At 49.9% G+C, this 13,623-nt stretch overlaps 7 protein-coding genes across 7 annotated transcripts; 4 read left to right on the plus strand and 3 right to left on the minus strand.

Moving 5' to 3' along the window:
* Positions 1 to 363: 363 nt before the first annotated feature.
* Z518_00268 (uncharacterized protein) lies at positions 364 to 2,892 on the plus strand (the record flags this gene model as incomplete). Its single annotated transcript, XM_013420871.1, has 3 exons — positions 364 to 892; positions 948 to 1,365; positions 1,437 to 2,892. 3 exons carry the CDS (start codon positions 364 to 366, stop codon positions 2,890 to 2,892), a joined length of 2,403 nt encoding a protein of 800 aa, XP_013276325.1.
* A 480-nt stretch (positions 2,893 to 3,372) lies between these two features.
* Positions 3,373 to 4,348, plus strand: Z518_00269 (uncharacterized protein; the record flags this gene model as incomplete). Its single annotated transcript, XM_013420872.1, has 3 exons — positions 3,373 to 3,546; positions 3,605 to 3,953; positions 3,996 to 4,348. 3 exons carry the CDS (start codon positions 3,373 to 3,375, stop codon positions 4,346 to 4,348), a joined length of 876 nt encoding a protein of 291 aa, XP_013276326.1.
* Positions 4,349 to 4,729: 381 nt separating this feature from the next.
* Positions 4,730 to 5,340, minus strand: Z518_00270 (uncharacterized protein; the record flags this gene model as incomplete). The annotated part of the gene is made up of 2 exons (XM_013420873.1): positions 4,730 to 4,935; positions 5,019 to 5,340. 2 exons carry the CDS (start codon positions 5,338 to 5,340, stop codon positions 4,730 to 4,732), a joined length of 528 nt encoding a protein of 175 aa, XP_013276327.1.
* Positions 5,341 to 5,670: 330 nt separating this feature from the next.
* Positions 5,671 to 6,401, minus strand: Z518_00271 (uncharacterized protein; the record flags this gene model as incomplete). The annotated part of the gene is made up of 2 exons (XM_013420874.1): positions 5,671 to 5,842; positions 5,983 to 6,401. The coding sequence occupies 2 exons, from the start codon at positions 6,399 to 6,401 to the stop codon at positions 5,671 to 5,673; spliced, it is 591 nt and encodes a 196-aa protein (XP_013276328.1).
* Positions 6,402 to 7,177: 776 nt separating this feature from the next.
* On the minus strand, positions 7,178 to 8,920 carry Z518_00272 (uncharacterized protein; the record flags this gene model as incomplete). The annotated part of the gene is made up of 1 exon (XM_013420875.1): positions 7,178 to 8,920. One exon carries the CDS (start codon positions 8,918 to 8,920, stop codon positions 7,178 to 7,180), a length of 1,743 nt encoding a protein of 580 aa, XP_013276329.1.
* Positions 8,921 to 9,689: 769 nt separating this feature from the next.
* Positions 9,690 to 10,849, plus strand: Z518_00273 (uncharacterized protein; the record flags this gene model as incomplete). The annotated part of the gene is made up of 2 exons (XM_013420876.1): positions 9,690 to 9,788; positions 9,848 to 10,849. 2 exons carry the CDS (start codon positions 9,690 to 9,692, stop codon positions 10,847 to 10,849), a joined length of 1,101 nt encoding a protein of 366 aa, XP_013276330.1.
* Positions 10,850 to 11,574: 725 nt separating this feature from the next.
* Positions 11,575 to 13,605, plus strand: Z518_00274 (uncharacterized protein; the record flags this gene model as incomplete). Its single annotated transcript, XM_013420877.1, has 5 exons — positions 11,575 to 12,040; positions 12,100 to 12,143; positions 12,198 to 12,905; positions 12,955 to 13,298; positions 13,365 to 13,605. 5 exons carry the CDS (start codon positions 11,575 to 11,577, stop codon positions 13,603 to 13,605), a joined length of 1,803 nt encoding a protein of 600 aa, XP_013276331.1.
* Between the last annotated feature and the right edge of the window lie 18 nt (positions 13,606 to 13,623).

Here is a 13,623-nt window from a genome sequence, read left to right on the forward strand (position 1 = left end):
GTTTGCCATACCTGGAGCCCTAGAGCTTATTGGTAACGTCCACGATGGAGTTCAATGACAGACTCTCGAATGCCTGAAAGAGCACTTTGCTTGGGGGGAAAATAAAGTGTTATCTGTGGCTGGGCACGAATGTTGACGAGATGCCCTAGCCCACATGTTCTCTCAACTCAGCCACCTCCTCACCCCAAGGAACCATTCCGTGAGTTCCACTCTCCTCCTTCGAAGGCAACTTGTCACGAATTTCTAAATTCCCCGAGCAAACTTTCAGTCTCAATTTATATCCAGTGGTAGTGAAACGCTAGCACAAAAGCATCTTTTTGACTTGCTCTTCGTCCCCAGCGTTTGTCCTTCGTTAATCATAATATGGATCCTGATGCAGCTGACCAAGCGAACACTGGTGAAAACCCCGCGTGGAACACCACCATTGCAAGTTCGAGAGAGGCGACGACTGCGCCCAGCAAAAAAAGAAAACAAAACGCGGATGGTGACACTGCGTCCTCCCCACCACCCCGGCGCGTAAGCAAGGCTTGCGACGTCTGTCGCCTTGCCAAGGTCCGCTGTGGTGGTGAGAAACCTCAGTGTAGACGGTGTGTTGAAGCCGAGCTGTTCTGTTCATATGATTCTCCGCTCCGTCGGCGCGGCCCCGAGAAGGGAATCAACTACAAGATAAATCAGCGAATGTCCAACCTCGAAAAGCTCCTGGCAGGAACTCTCGATGAAGTCCGGCGGAATTTTGCGACATCCAACAACAAACAGTCTGATACGGGGAACCCAATGAATATGATTCAATGGGATGAGAGAGGAGGTACGGGACCACGATCGCTGACCGAATCAATGTATGTCAACCACCAGACTGAAGGACTTGGGGAGAGCTCGCCGCCTTCTTTGCATAGTAAGACCTCCGATGTTATTCTTGATCATTCTCGACCTGAGCTGATGGAACCCAGAAAGACCAGAGCCAGCAGGTAGTGAAAGGTCTCCGGAAGGCTGCTCTTCTTCTCCAGTGGGCGCCGGACACAATGACCGATCTATATTGACTACCGCCCAAAGCGACGAAAGTGTGGCATCCACCGCCATTCCATTGCCAGCCTTGGGCACATATTACGGATCTCCTCATACAGACAAATCTGTCGCATCCAGAGGCATGAGTGCCCATCAGTCCAACGGCATATATCCTACAATCACGACCACCGAAGCGAGACCAATGCCTGACATGGATATCGTGCTTCATTTGATTGACAAATTCTTCATCTACCTGCACGGTCAACAGTACACGTTTCTTCATCGAGAATCGCTCGTCGACGACTATTTGGGAGGCGCGGCTGCTCCGGAGCTTATCTTTGCTTTATGTGCCGTCGCTGCGAGGTATGTCATGACCCAGATTTTTGAGACCCAAAAGCCGCAAATTTGCTGACCAGCCTGCTTGAAATTCGCAGATTTTCTGACCACTCATCGTTCCGAGCAAGCCTGCCTTACAAGGCCGGAGAAGATTTTGCAGCCGAAGCATTGGATATCATTGTGCGCAATCTCAATAGGCCTACGATGGCCACAGTGCAAGCACTGCTGCTGCTCTCTTTACATGCCGCAGGCTGCATGAAAGGTGCGCAGGCGTGGATTCTAGGTGGTATGGCCTTCCGAATTTGCGACCTCCTACGCTTGGATAAAGATGACAGTAGCACGGAGCCTTCCAATTGGCATGAAGCTGAAATGCGCCGTCGGACATTTTGGTATGCATTTACGGTTGACCAGTTTTCCAGCGCAGGATCCGGGCTGCCATGGTCAGTGTCCAGTGATAGACCATTGCCACGGCTTCCGGTCAGTGAGAAGCTATTCTTACAAGGCCGGCCCGCTATAACCCCTCGATTCACAGATGGCGAAACCGAACACGATGAGAATCTCGGTTGTGTGGCTTACTTGGCAAGGCTTGCGGAACTATGGGGCCTTGTCGCGCTTTATGTCTCCGATCCTGACAGGGAAATCGAGCCAGATCAGCCCTCATCTCGTTATCGATGGCTGAAAAATCAGTTGAGAAATTGGCATTCGCGCTTGCCGGATCGACTACAGTACTCTGCGAAGACACTTTGTTCCGCAATTAGTCACGGCGAGGGCGGAGTTCTCGCCTTCATGCATATGCTTTACCATGCGTCTTGCAGCTTCGTCGAGCAAGCAGTACTCGCGCATTTCTCCCACCTTCCGGTAACCTTCCTCCGTGAGGTAGCAATATGCATGGACAAACATGCGCATGTGTGTGTCGATATATATACCAAGACGACCACGACCTATTCGACCTACCTCTACACGCCCTTAACCGCTTACCTCCTTCTGCTTTCTGGTATTATCCTGGGGCGCCAATCATTCGCTACTCACTCGGAGGCTGCTGCATCTGCGTGTAAACGCTATGCCGATGCAGAAAACGGCATAAAGAGATTGATGTCATACTGGGCTCCTGCTGAACGTTATCTTACGACCTTGAACGCCTATTATGACTCATTGAAGAGCCTCACAGGAAAAAGACAGAACAGGCAAAACCATCATTTAGACCCCAACAACAAGATGACACATGCTGACAGCAGCACTCATGCTGAAACGCCTTCGTTGGGCGAACTGGTGGCCGATCCTCCAAGTGACATTGTGACTAGAACCCTGTCGTCAACCGAGGCGGCGATTTCCCAACCTGGTGCAGCACACAACCGGTCATACCCCCCTTTAGAATCAACTACTAGTGCGCTTCCATTTGATGATCCCACATTGGACCGAATGCTGCGAATGGACATGTGGACATTTCCAAACGATGCCATGTTCCCGTCCACTGGCCATTATCCTTGGCTCACTGGAGATACGGATATCCTGTGGAACAGTAATAGGGCTTTTTCATCCTTCTTCGATCCTTGATTACGCGTTTTACTTGGAAATATTTATCTGTGGCGTTCTCGTTGGTCGGCTGAACTAAGAGGGATTTGTGTGTATTATGATCGTCCCAAGGCAAGGCTGTGGTCAGAAGTTACACCCTGATCCATTAGAGAGTCTTGTAGTTGTGGCAGATATTTAAAATCTGGAAGTGACCTGATGCACTCTCTCCCCTTCAGAGTCTTCTAGTCATGGCTACTATGAAAACCGCTCTGAAGGCTGCTTCGGCTAAACCCGCGGAACACCCGATTCGGAATTTTAATTACCCCACCACAGGGTGCATTTCCCTCTTGTCTATGATTGCTTCCTAGGTTCGTGTTCTGGAACGAACCTTGAATTCCGACCGCTGTTTGTGCCCTTCTTAGAAAACTTCAAATCACTATCGTTCGATTGTTGTAGCTCGAAACACATTTCTTCTCACGATTCTTCGCCAATATCCGGCGAAATAGGCGAGAAATTGCCAGCATGTCTACGTCTATCTGGGACAGTGACGAGTTCATGCAAAATTGGGACAAGAAATACGTTTCGACGAACCTGAAGAAGGGAGCAAAGCCATATACTAAAGACTTCTACTTGGGCCTCGACCAAGAATTATCAGACATATCTACGGAGCTGAGGCCAATCAGCTCTGCCATATTAGTACGTTTTCCCTTAAAAATGCGGACAGGCGCGGTCGACAAATGGATGATATAATTAGGTGGTCTCCAGCTGCGCGGTCGGGAGAGCGGACATTGCTGGTCGACTGTTCGACGACCTTACCCTGAACTCCCCGCCAGAGGAGTCGTCGCAGCTCTTTATCCGGTTGCGCGAGGCAGTCTTAATGACCTTCCCTTTCTTGGGCTTACCAAATTGCATTCCTGCATGCTATGGAATGATTGGGGTACTTGAAAGAAAAGGTGCTGCTTATGGCAGCACTGAATCCCTCAGAGCTCCAGCGATGACGAGTGAAGACGTCCGCAAAGGTTCGGAGCTCCGTACGAAAATCTACGCTCCAGTAGGCAACTCTGAGATCTTTGGCCTGATGAGCAAATACTTCAGAGACGTCTGTGAGTTTTGGCCTCTTCCCTGTGTTCTGAATAGATGCATAGCATCTACCCATCTTCAATCATTAGACGAAGATGAGCTGGCACTGACTATGGCGTTTTGCAAAGACAACTCCTCCACTGGCTTTACATGGGGTTACCTTGTTTCCAAAGCTAACGAAGAGGTATTTAGCGTCCAGCAATCTCATCTGATCATTGCCGCGGCTATTTCGGCGCTGGGCGCCACGAGACAGACAAGGAGTCATATCAAAGCGACACTAGGATTAGGGTGGGAGCCGGAAGTTGTCAAAGATGTGCTCAGGGTAGTTCTCAAAATCGCAGATTGGGCGAATAAACCCATTGAAGGGCTCGAAGTCGATTCGTTCGTGACAGAGTGTCAGAAACGCATGGTGCATTGAGACCACGGTTCTGCTGCGGAAGTCGAATGCGATTGACTTTGCAAACAGATTCATTGAGAGTGTGACTGAATTTCCCTCTAGATACGATTTCCCACTGTTTCGCAGAGCTTTTGTTGGAAATGCGGCATCAGCGAATCTTATGCCCGAAGCGCTACACCTATAAAGAAAAGGATCTCGAAACCGCAACACAGATCTGCATTCTTGATAATCACTAAAGTAGAGGAAATTGTAGTGGCACTGCCAAAGAGCAAAATCCTCTATTGAGGTCGTACTTACTCTTCCCATGGCTGATGCTAGAACAACGGCTGTCTCGACCACTGGATCCTCTCGCGTCTGCTCACTGGCTTTTGAAATCCAACCTTTCCCGAGTTGTCGCTGAAACTAGTTCTCCGCGATGGGTGGCGGAAATCGGTTCCTCCAAGACTTGCCGTAAAATTGTGTCACAACAGTGAAGATAAAAGCGACTGCGCAAATGGCGGCCTGGCAACCAAAGGTAGCAGCGAAACCGATGGCTTCGATCCATTGAATCTGGAAGTAGACGACCGTCAATCCGCCTGTGGTTCTCCAGAAATTGAGGACCGAAGACGCTAGCATCGAGTGGTGAAATAACAGTCCAGGGCATACGCTGACAGCGCAACAGTGGAAGCCAGAATGGAGAAAACAAACATACCCCAGCCAAATGCCAGGCCAATCCAGTGCAAATGATGCTGGAGCGTTTGTCCGGTCAAGACGAGAGCGCAAATTCCGATCACGGTTGCCGGCCAAGTTGCCCAAAGACGGATTTCTGGCTTCCATGACCCGTCGTGGATACGGATGTACCGGTTTGCGAGGAAGTCGTTGAACCATCGGCCCCAGAAGTCACCTAGGACACAGGCAACTGTAGGGGCAAAGTAAAACGTGGCAACAGTGACGGTGTTGAAACTGTACGGCGGTGGGTAGAGGAACTGGGTGAGTGTGTTGACTAGTCCAATACTCCACATAAATGTCGGCATGTAGAAGAGAGCGAAGACATTTTATTAGAAAGGATCTTTCTCCAAGGCATGGTCAACACCTGACATGTTAAGGGCCCTTACCTAGAACAAATAACTGCGGTTGGATGGCGATGACTGCTAGATGTCGCATCACGGCCACGACAGTGGGCGTTTTGAGGAGGCACGGTATCCGGCAATACCGGTCAACTCCTCAATCTTCTTTCGAACCACGTCTTCTTTTTTCTCCAAGTCTCTTGGGAAGCCTCGATCATACAAAGTCTCCCACCCAAAGGCAATGACAAGTAGCACAGAGACAACGTATAAGCCGGCGAGCACGCCAAAGTTAGCGCGCTAGGAGATTCGCTTATTCAGAAGTGAAGAAACAACGGGACCCAGGAATGGACCCGTCACAAAACAAAAGCCCCATATTCCGATTTTGCGAGTCCGCTCGTGGAAGAAGAACATATCGTGGATCATGCTGAGACCGATAATCTGTGGTGGTGAGGCGAAGAGTCCTTGAAAGCTGTGGGCGGCGGTAAAAACCGGCGAATGTCGGAGCTAAAGCGGCCGCTAGAACGGCCACTGCTGCTAGAAATTGTGACCAAAAGAGAATGGGCAAGCGGTAGAGGGTCAATATAAATTTCGTGAAAAAAGGATACGTACCGTCCATATCGCTGTGTGAGCGGCGCCACAAGTAGACCAGAAACTCCAGTGAGGAATACAGCCCCGCCAATGGAATTGGCAGCATAAGGAACGCTACTATTCCAAGTCACGGCCTGGGCCTCAAAGAGTGTCGTTCCCCACGCCGTGCCCCAGTCTGCGAGCAGGGCCCCGATGCTCACCGCTGCAAGTACGCGATGTTTCTTGCCCCATGACCAGTTCAAGGGGTCATTAGGGTCATCCGATGGTTGAGGAATGAGAACGATCCTCCCGTGCACGGTTGTCTTCAGCTCGCGAGACACATCATCCGTGCTCTCAACATGCAGCGCTTCTTCCGCGCCAGTCTTCAGAATGACTGCAGCGGTTTCGGTATGGGCTACATCGGTTGGAGTGTTTATTCTGCGGTTGGTGTCTGAAATCATCCCTATTAATCCTCACGTCGACGAGTGGCTCCAGAAATTTGGTCTTTGTTCCTGGCAAATGCTGCTTCTCTTGGAAAAGGTTTCGAGCTTGGAAAAATTAAGTGAGCAGAACTGCATCAGGCAAAGCTCTTTATAATGGCTGCCATACCTTTCACTTCACCTCGTATTAGGAACATTTGGAAGGCGGGACAGTGCATCAAGAAAAGAGGGGGCCCGAACTCTGGGCCGATGTCTTGCTTAGCCATGTCGGAGGATCCGTAACATCAAGTTTCTCCATCCCAGCTAGGTCTATGGCAAGTAAGGCTCCGTAGAAGTCCCTGATGATATCTACCAGAGTTTATTTCTTGTCGAGGCGTTCCGCACCAACCCTCGTAAATCCCGGGCCGACCGCGTATAACGACATGTATCACAGGGATTGAGCCCTGAGAAACAACGTGCTCGGTGTAATATGTCTTGATCGGAAATCTTAAACCAACATCATTTCGAGAAAGGCCAGACTCGAAGGCCTCAGAAGGAACAGCTTCGTAGGATTCAATCATGCGTGGACTCATAGCTACAAAACCAGGATGTTTCCATTACCAAATGCTACGGCAAGGCAGGCAGGAAGCTTCACATCAGCAGATTAACCAGCATGTCTCCAATTCGCCTCTTGTTCCTTCTCCTTCTCTTCCTCCACAATTTGGCCTGTAATAGTCGTGTGATAGACTCTTTGGGTCATCACCCGAATCAGTGGGAAATATCCAGCAGGTTTACGATCGCCCACGCCCCATCAGACATCACTGTATCGATGTCTCTGTGCGACAGAAGTCATTTATTGCAGATAGGATCTCCTGGGGCGACGAGACATAAGCAAGAAGATGCTGATCTGGCCGGACCAACAATGCCCGATTCTCGCTCAAACCCGCTCTAGCCTCCCATAATCCCCCATCCTCAAATACATATTCAGGAGAAAGAGACACTGTTTGGACAAATTTGTCGAACGATGAAGGCACTCCCACGCTCTCTTGAGTGGCCCTGATCAATGTGAATTTATCATGGGAGATCAGGTCAAGAGTGGAGCACGTTTGATCATCATGCTTACGGATTGCCGCATGTGGGAGACGCGCCCCAGGGATCGCCGACGGTGTGAAAACCTGTACACTGCGGGCTGGATCTCGCGGTTGACCATAGATATAACCGATATGGAGGTCAATCATATTGAAATGATCCCGTTGCGCGTCCACGGCCGCCTCGATCAAGGGGGCCGTAACAGGGTTTGTTAGACGATGGTTGAGGTGGTGGGTGAAACGTTGGCATTCGGCATCAGTGGCTGCATGGAACTTGCCATTGGTGACGTTGAAGTCTGGCAGGTCATGCAATGCTTCCGCCACCGAATCTTGCAGAAGCTGTACCTTTGCTCGATTGAGGGCGCTTTGATCAGCATTTATGTGCGCCACCGGTTGGCGTTCGCTCTGATAGGTATCTAGGAATGACGGGCTTGCCAATCCTCTCTCGACAATTGCCAGCTTCCATGCCAAATTGTGGGCATCCCCAATTCCCGTATTGAGGCCCATACCTCCGGTGGGAGGAAACGCGTGAGCTGCATCGCCAACCAAGAAGACGTTGTTCTGGTGAAAAGAGCGAGCAACATTGACGCACATATGCCACGGCTTGACGTCCAATACATTATACTCTATCCGGTCAGTCCCAAGCAGGCGGTTGATAATGCTCTTTGAGATTTCTGAGGTGAAATATTCCCTCTGAAAAGGAATCCCTGGTCCACACTTTGCCACAAGGACATGGTTGTTTGTGAGCCGATGAGAAACAATGACCGCGTAGTCGCGCACGGCCGGATTGATGAAGAAATAAAGAACACCTTTTCGATGTTTGACTAGACCTGTTATATCTGCATCAAAGTGAAAGGTCATCATTTCCACTGGCGGTTGTTTTTCATCGAAGGAGATAGCAATAGACTCTCGGACAGCACTTCTCGCCCCGTCACAAGCAATAAGATACTTGTGCTCGATGGGCTGAATCTGCTGCGTTCGCCGGTCTTTCACCCAGGATGCTGACTTGTCTTTCATGACCCATTCAAATCCGTCGAAAAGCTGCACGCTGTGCCGCTTACACTCTTCACGGAGGAATAGCTCGAACTCGGGCTGAGGGACGTTCAAAATTGGCTCTGGGGTAATTTCGTATGCTGCAGGATCCTGACGTTCATAGGGTATGCAACCAATCAATGATCCCACCAGGGTATTGAGAAACCAAACGTAACCAGCGTCGTTGCTGTCTGCAGCAGACTTCCGTAAACGGGCGACACCGATTCCAAATTGGCGCATTATCTCTAGAGTTCTTGGATTGATAACATGAGCCTTGGGGACTGTGAGGCGATTTGGGTACTTTTCGACTACGACAGTGTTAATGCCCAGGCGTACCAGCAGCAGAGCCTGAATCAGGCCTACAGGACCTCCTCCCACCACGAGGACTGTACATGCTGTAGGTAAGGGGCCAGGAGTGCTTCCTGCACAATTTTCAACCATGTCGGTCAGAAAGAGGTGGCCAGATGAAGCAGAATGGTTGACGCCTTGAGTTTCAGGCTGAGTATATACTGGTATTGCTCTTGACGAAATCATTCTAACATGAGAACGCACCCATTGTCGGCTCCATTCACGTGATTTTGGATAAGAAGCACAAATACCAGCACTGACGGCCAACACTGGCTCCGGGGGCACTCTCCTCCCGCTTGATTGTCATTAGTCGCGTACCTCAGATATTCGGCTCCCAGAATGGAGGCTTGCATAAACCAACGGAACGAGCTCAATCCTATGTGGAAGCTATTATGGATTGGTTCGGGCTGGCCAAGTAGATATGCCGGGGGAATACCCGGTGAAGCTTCGGTCTCCGCGTTGCCCAAGCGGCCAGTCAATACCTGATACGGTAAGATATCGTTCAGCGTTTGTTCAGCAGGGATTGAAGGCCAGAAACATTGAATGTGGCACCCAACAACACAGCCCACGCCATAGAAACTAATGCGGATGATAACGGTATACACGTAGACTGACGCTGGAGCACATCACGCTGCGGAGACTAGTGATTTGCCATCAGAACATGAGCCCCCGTATGATTAACCGATGCTTTTGCGAAAATCCCAATCGGACATTGACTATTCCCACATCGTTGCCCAAAAATGTTGTTTTAATGTCTCGGATTCTAAAACATCTCATATAAAAATGGGGACACTAACACGCAAACGCGAAGCCTGCACAAAAAGGCTCCAGACAGCAAGGGGTCTGATCAATAGACGAAAACATGGCAGCGATTACTTTTCACCTCGTTGCCGGCAAGATTGAGATCCTACAGATACCCTTTCTGACGCCTATAGCCCTGTTCGCCTGGGCATTGTATTGTGTATGTGCCCATCCCCTACGGCTCTATGGGCAATCTGATAAGTGATCTTTTGCCTCTAGGCCTTTTACGCATATTTCCTCTCTCCAATTCGCCATATACCCGGCCCATTCTGGTCGCGTGTCACTCCCATTCCGCTCCGCATTGCCACATTTAGAAACAAAAGATACGAATATGCGCACGAGCTGCTCAAGAAATATGGCCCGATTGTTGTTCTCGCACCAGATCAGGTCCATACCAATGACGACATGGCCATGAAAATTATCTACGACCGCAATTCTCCCAAAACTTCCTTCTACAAGGATGCTGGTCGGTATAAGGGCGTCCACATGATCCTAGGAATGATTGAGCATTCCTCTGCGGTATCAATCCGCTCAAATTTGCTACAATGTTTCCAAAACAAGAATTTGTCGAGTCTTTCGGACTCCATGGAGTCGCACATCAATGCTTTTGTCAAGCTTCTGTACCAACGTGCCGAACGCAACGAGAGCACCCTCGACGGTATCTTCTGGTTGAGGCTGCTGACTCTCGATACAGTCACTGACATTCTTTGGGGCGATAAACACGACCTTCTCACTAATTCGGGTGGTGATAACTCCGGTTTGTTGACCAAATTCCATCAGTTTAGCCGATTCATGGCTCTACGAGGATTCCTCTCCGGATTTGAATTTTGGGTGCGTACTTGCGGCACAAAACACTACAAAGACATGCGGCGTGGGTGGTACGAAGTAGACATGTATGCTCGCAGAGTCCTGGAAAAATGGGAGGCTGGAGAGACGAAAAGTCACAGCCGTGATGCCACCGAAGCCATGAAAAGAAATTGGATCCCATTCAGCTACGGCAGCAGAAGTTGTCCAGGTCAAAACTTGGGTATGACTGAGTTGAAATACTTTCTTGCCGCCATCCTCCGACATTTTAGATGCCAGATCCCAGATGGAATGCACGACAGTCAAATCGAGCTGCGAGATCCCTTCACCGCCACCGTCTGGGAGAGAGCTTCTGAAAAGGAACCGTGGAGGTCTGAGGTCTTGCTTAAATTTGTACCACAAACAGAAGCACTATGAAGTAACGGCTTCTAATAGCATTATAAGGAGTTGACATCCCAAGCATCCCTCCAGGAGTAGTCTTCTTGGGCAATCAGGGTGAGTAGAAAGTTCATAGTAAGAATCCGTAGTCGGTTCAATCTAGTTTCCCATCCATCGCAGGCGTTCAAAACGCTCAGAGGTGTCTCGAAGCGTACTCAGATGCTCCTCCGGTTCCAACGATCAAATGATTTGTATGCCCAACAAAATCTTCATTTAGCCCACCCATACGAATCACATCTGGGAGACTTCAAGTTCAAAATCTCTTGTTTCATAGAATTCCGAGGCATTCTGCTTTCGTCCAAAACGCCTTCACTTTCCTTTCGTTGGCCAATGCCTTCCGGTAAATTGGGAGATTGGGTCAACGCCAGACCCGGGACGTGTGTAATGGCCAATCTGTCTCTTTCGACCGTGCCTCCAACTCAGATAATGGGGGGTCATGTCCAGAGACAAGAAGGGACGTTGAGGAGAAAGCCTCTCTTTGTGACTCTATCCAATACGGACACTAGCACGCAATTCAGAAGCAGGAGCAGAAATCCGCTTTGGCACCGAGATCGTTTTCGCCAAAAGCCCCGGTCCGACTAGTCCAACTTTTCTCGCCACATCTTGGATCAGCCGCCTGGCTGCAACGCAAGGTCTCCCAGATTCCTGTCTGTTTTGCTTCAATACAAAAGATCGCTATCCGCAAGTATCAGATCAAAGATAAAATGGTGTCCGTATCCAGAATTGGACCAAAGGCGGTTTCGGTCCCGGAGGCTGCAGCTGTCCCTAAAATTTATGCCCTCAATTCAGGCTTTATCAAATCCGACTTCTACAACGTGCAGCAGACGCTGGCCAATGGTCGCCCACTGCATGCGCTTTTCAACACTACTGACGAGAAGTTTCATGCGAAACTTCGCCGGGCAGTCTCCAATGCTTACTCCATAAGCATTCTAGTTCAGTTTGAACCATATGTGGACTCAACGACAATGGGATTCCTCCACCAAATCGAGACCAGATATGCAGATCGGCCTGGATATTCATGCGACTTTGGTACCTGGCTTCAATACTATGCATTCGATGTAATTGTGGAGCTCACCTATTCTCAAAGACTAGGCTTCCTCCGAGGAGGTGCTGATGTCGAGAACATCGTCCACAATATCGAGTGGACACTCAATTACTCGGCAGTGGTGAGTGGGGGTTCCTTCATACCAGATCGGTTGATTTGCTAACGCTTTCCCCCTCCCTCTTAGGTTGGGCAGATGCCCTGGCATGTCCAAACATTGAAACCTACCTGGTCTGCCTCTCTTCTTGATGTGAAGTAATTTGCCATGTTTGACAAGGTATTCAGGTTGCGGATATCTTCGATGCCATCGGCGACACGGCATTGCTCATTACTGAGCAAATCTTCGTCGCGGACATCACTAGCCTCATTAATCGAGGATTTTGGTCTGCACTCCCAGAAGCCACAACTGGCATCTTCTCCCTTTATGTCGGAAGTAGAGTCGCTCAAGCAGTTCTGGACCATTCGACCTGGCGTTGGGGCTATGACATGTGGACGATCATCATCCCTGTCTGTGCCATCTCGCTTTTTGCCACTCTCATGATCTATGAGCGACGTGCTTTACGACAGCTCAAGGGAACTTCCATTGCCACTACCGATCCCACTATTGAAGGTTCCTCCTCGTATCTGCTACGAGTATCACGCTTTATCCGGTTCGAGCTGGACCTCTTGGATGCAATCTTGCTGGCTGCAGGTTTCTCGCTGATCTCGGTTCCGTTGTCGCTTACCGGCTCCTATAGCAGTAGTGGGAAATGGCCGAATGGCGGGTTCGTCGCCATGGTCGTGGTAGGTGCGATCTCCTTGATCCTCTTTGGTATATGGGATGGGAGGTTTGTACGCAGACCGATCATGGCATATCGGCTGCTCAAAAATCGCACCGTCGTTGCTGGGTGCCTGCTCGGTGCTTTTGACTTTGCCTCTTACTCGGTGTTCACGATGTTGTTCCCCAGCTATCTGCAAGTCGCTGCTAACTATGCTGCTAGAGAAGCGTCTAGAGTTAGGCATGCCTGTCTTGTATATGTCGGTTCTGGACTTCAGCTGACAGCCTCTCCACTGCAACAACTCTTTGATTGTCGCATACCAAGTAGCCCGTATCCTGACAGGCATTCTCCTTCGGTTTACGAAGCGACCGAACCTGTGGATCTTCTTCGGCGTGCCCCTCTGCGTCCTCGGTCAAGGTCTTATGACCTACTTCACAAATATGCCCGGCGGTCATCCAGCCAACAAAGTTGAGTTCGTGACGTCGAAAGCGCTCGTAGGTGTCAGTAGAGGCATGTACCACACTGCATCCAAAATGTCAGTCCAGGCTGTCGTGACCCAACAAGATGTAGCTGTCACCACGGCTATTTTCCTCTCGTTCATGACCATCGGCTCTCCTATCGGACAAAGGTACAGTCTCTTTTCTCGCATTGTGGCTTCAGGAAGATGAATTAACAATTTTTCGTAACGTTTCAGCATTGGCGGTGCCATCTGGAGACATATTCAGCCCCAGAAATTGGAAAAGTACCTTCCCGCCGGCAACAAATCTTCAGCCGCTTCGATCTATGGCTCCATTGCCGTGGACAAGAAGTACCCTGAAGGCACACCGTCGAGAGATGTCATCAATCGGGCCTTCCGTGAATCCACAAGCACTCTGGCCATTGCCGCAACTGCAGTCGTTGCGCCGATCAAGAGCAACAACCAAGAGACTCGATAGGGGATGAAAATTCTGCCA

Source organism: Rhinocladiella mackenziei, assembly GCF_000835555.1.
Source record: "Rhinocladiella mackenziei CBS 650.93 unplaced genomic scaffold supercont1.1, whole genome shotgun sequence".
Taxonomy (NCBI): domain Eukaryota; kingdom Fungi; phylum Ascomycota; class Eurotiomycetes; order Chaetothyriales; family Herpotrichiellaceae; genus Rhinocladiella; species Rhinocladiella mackenziei.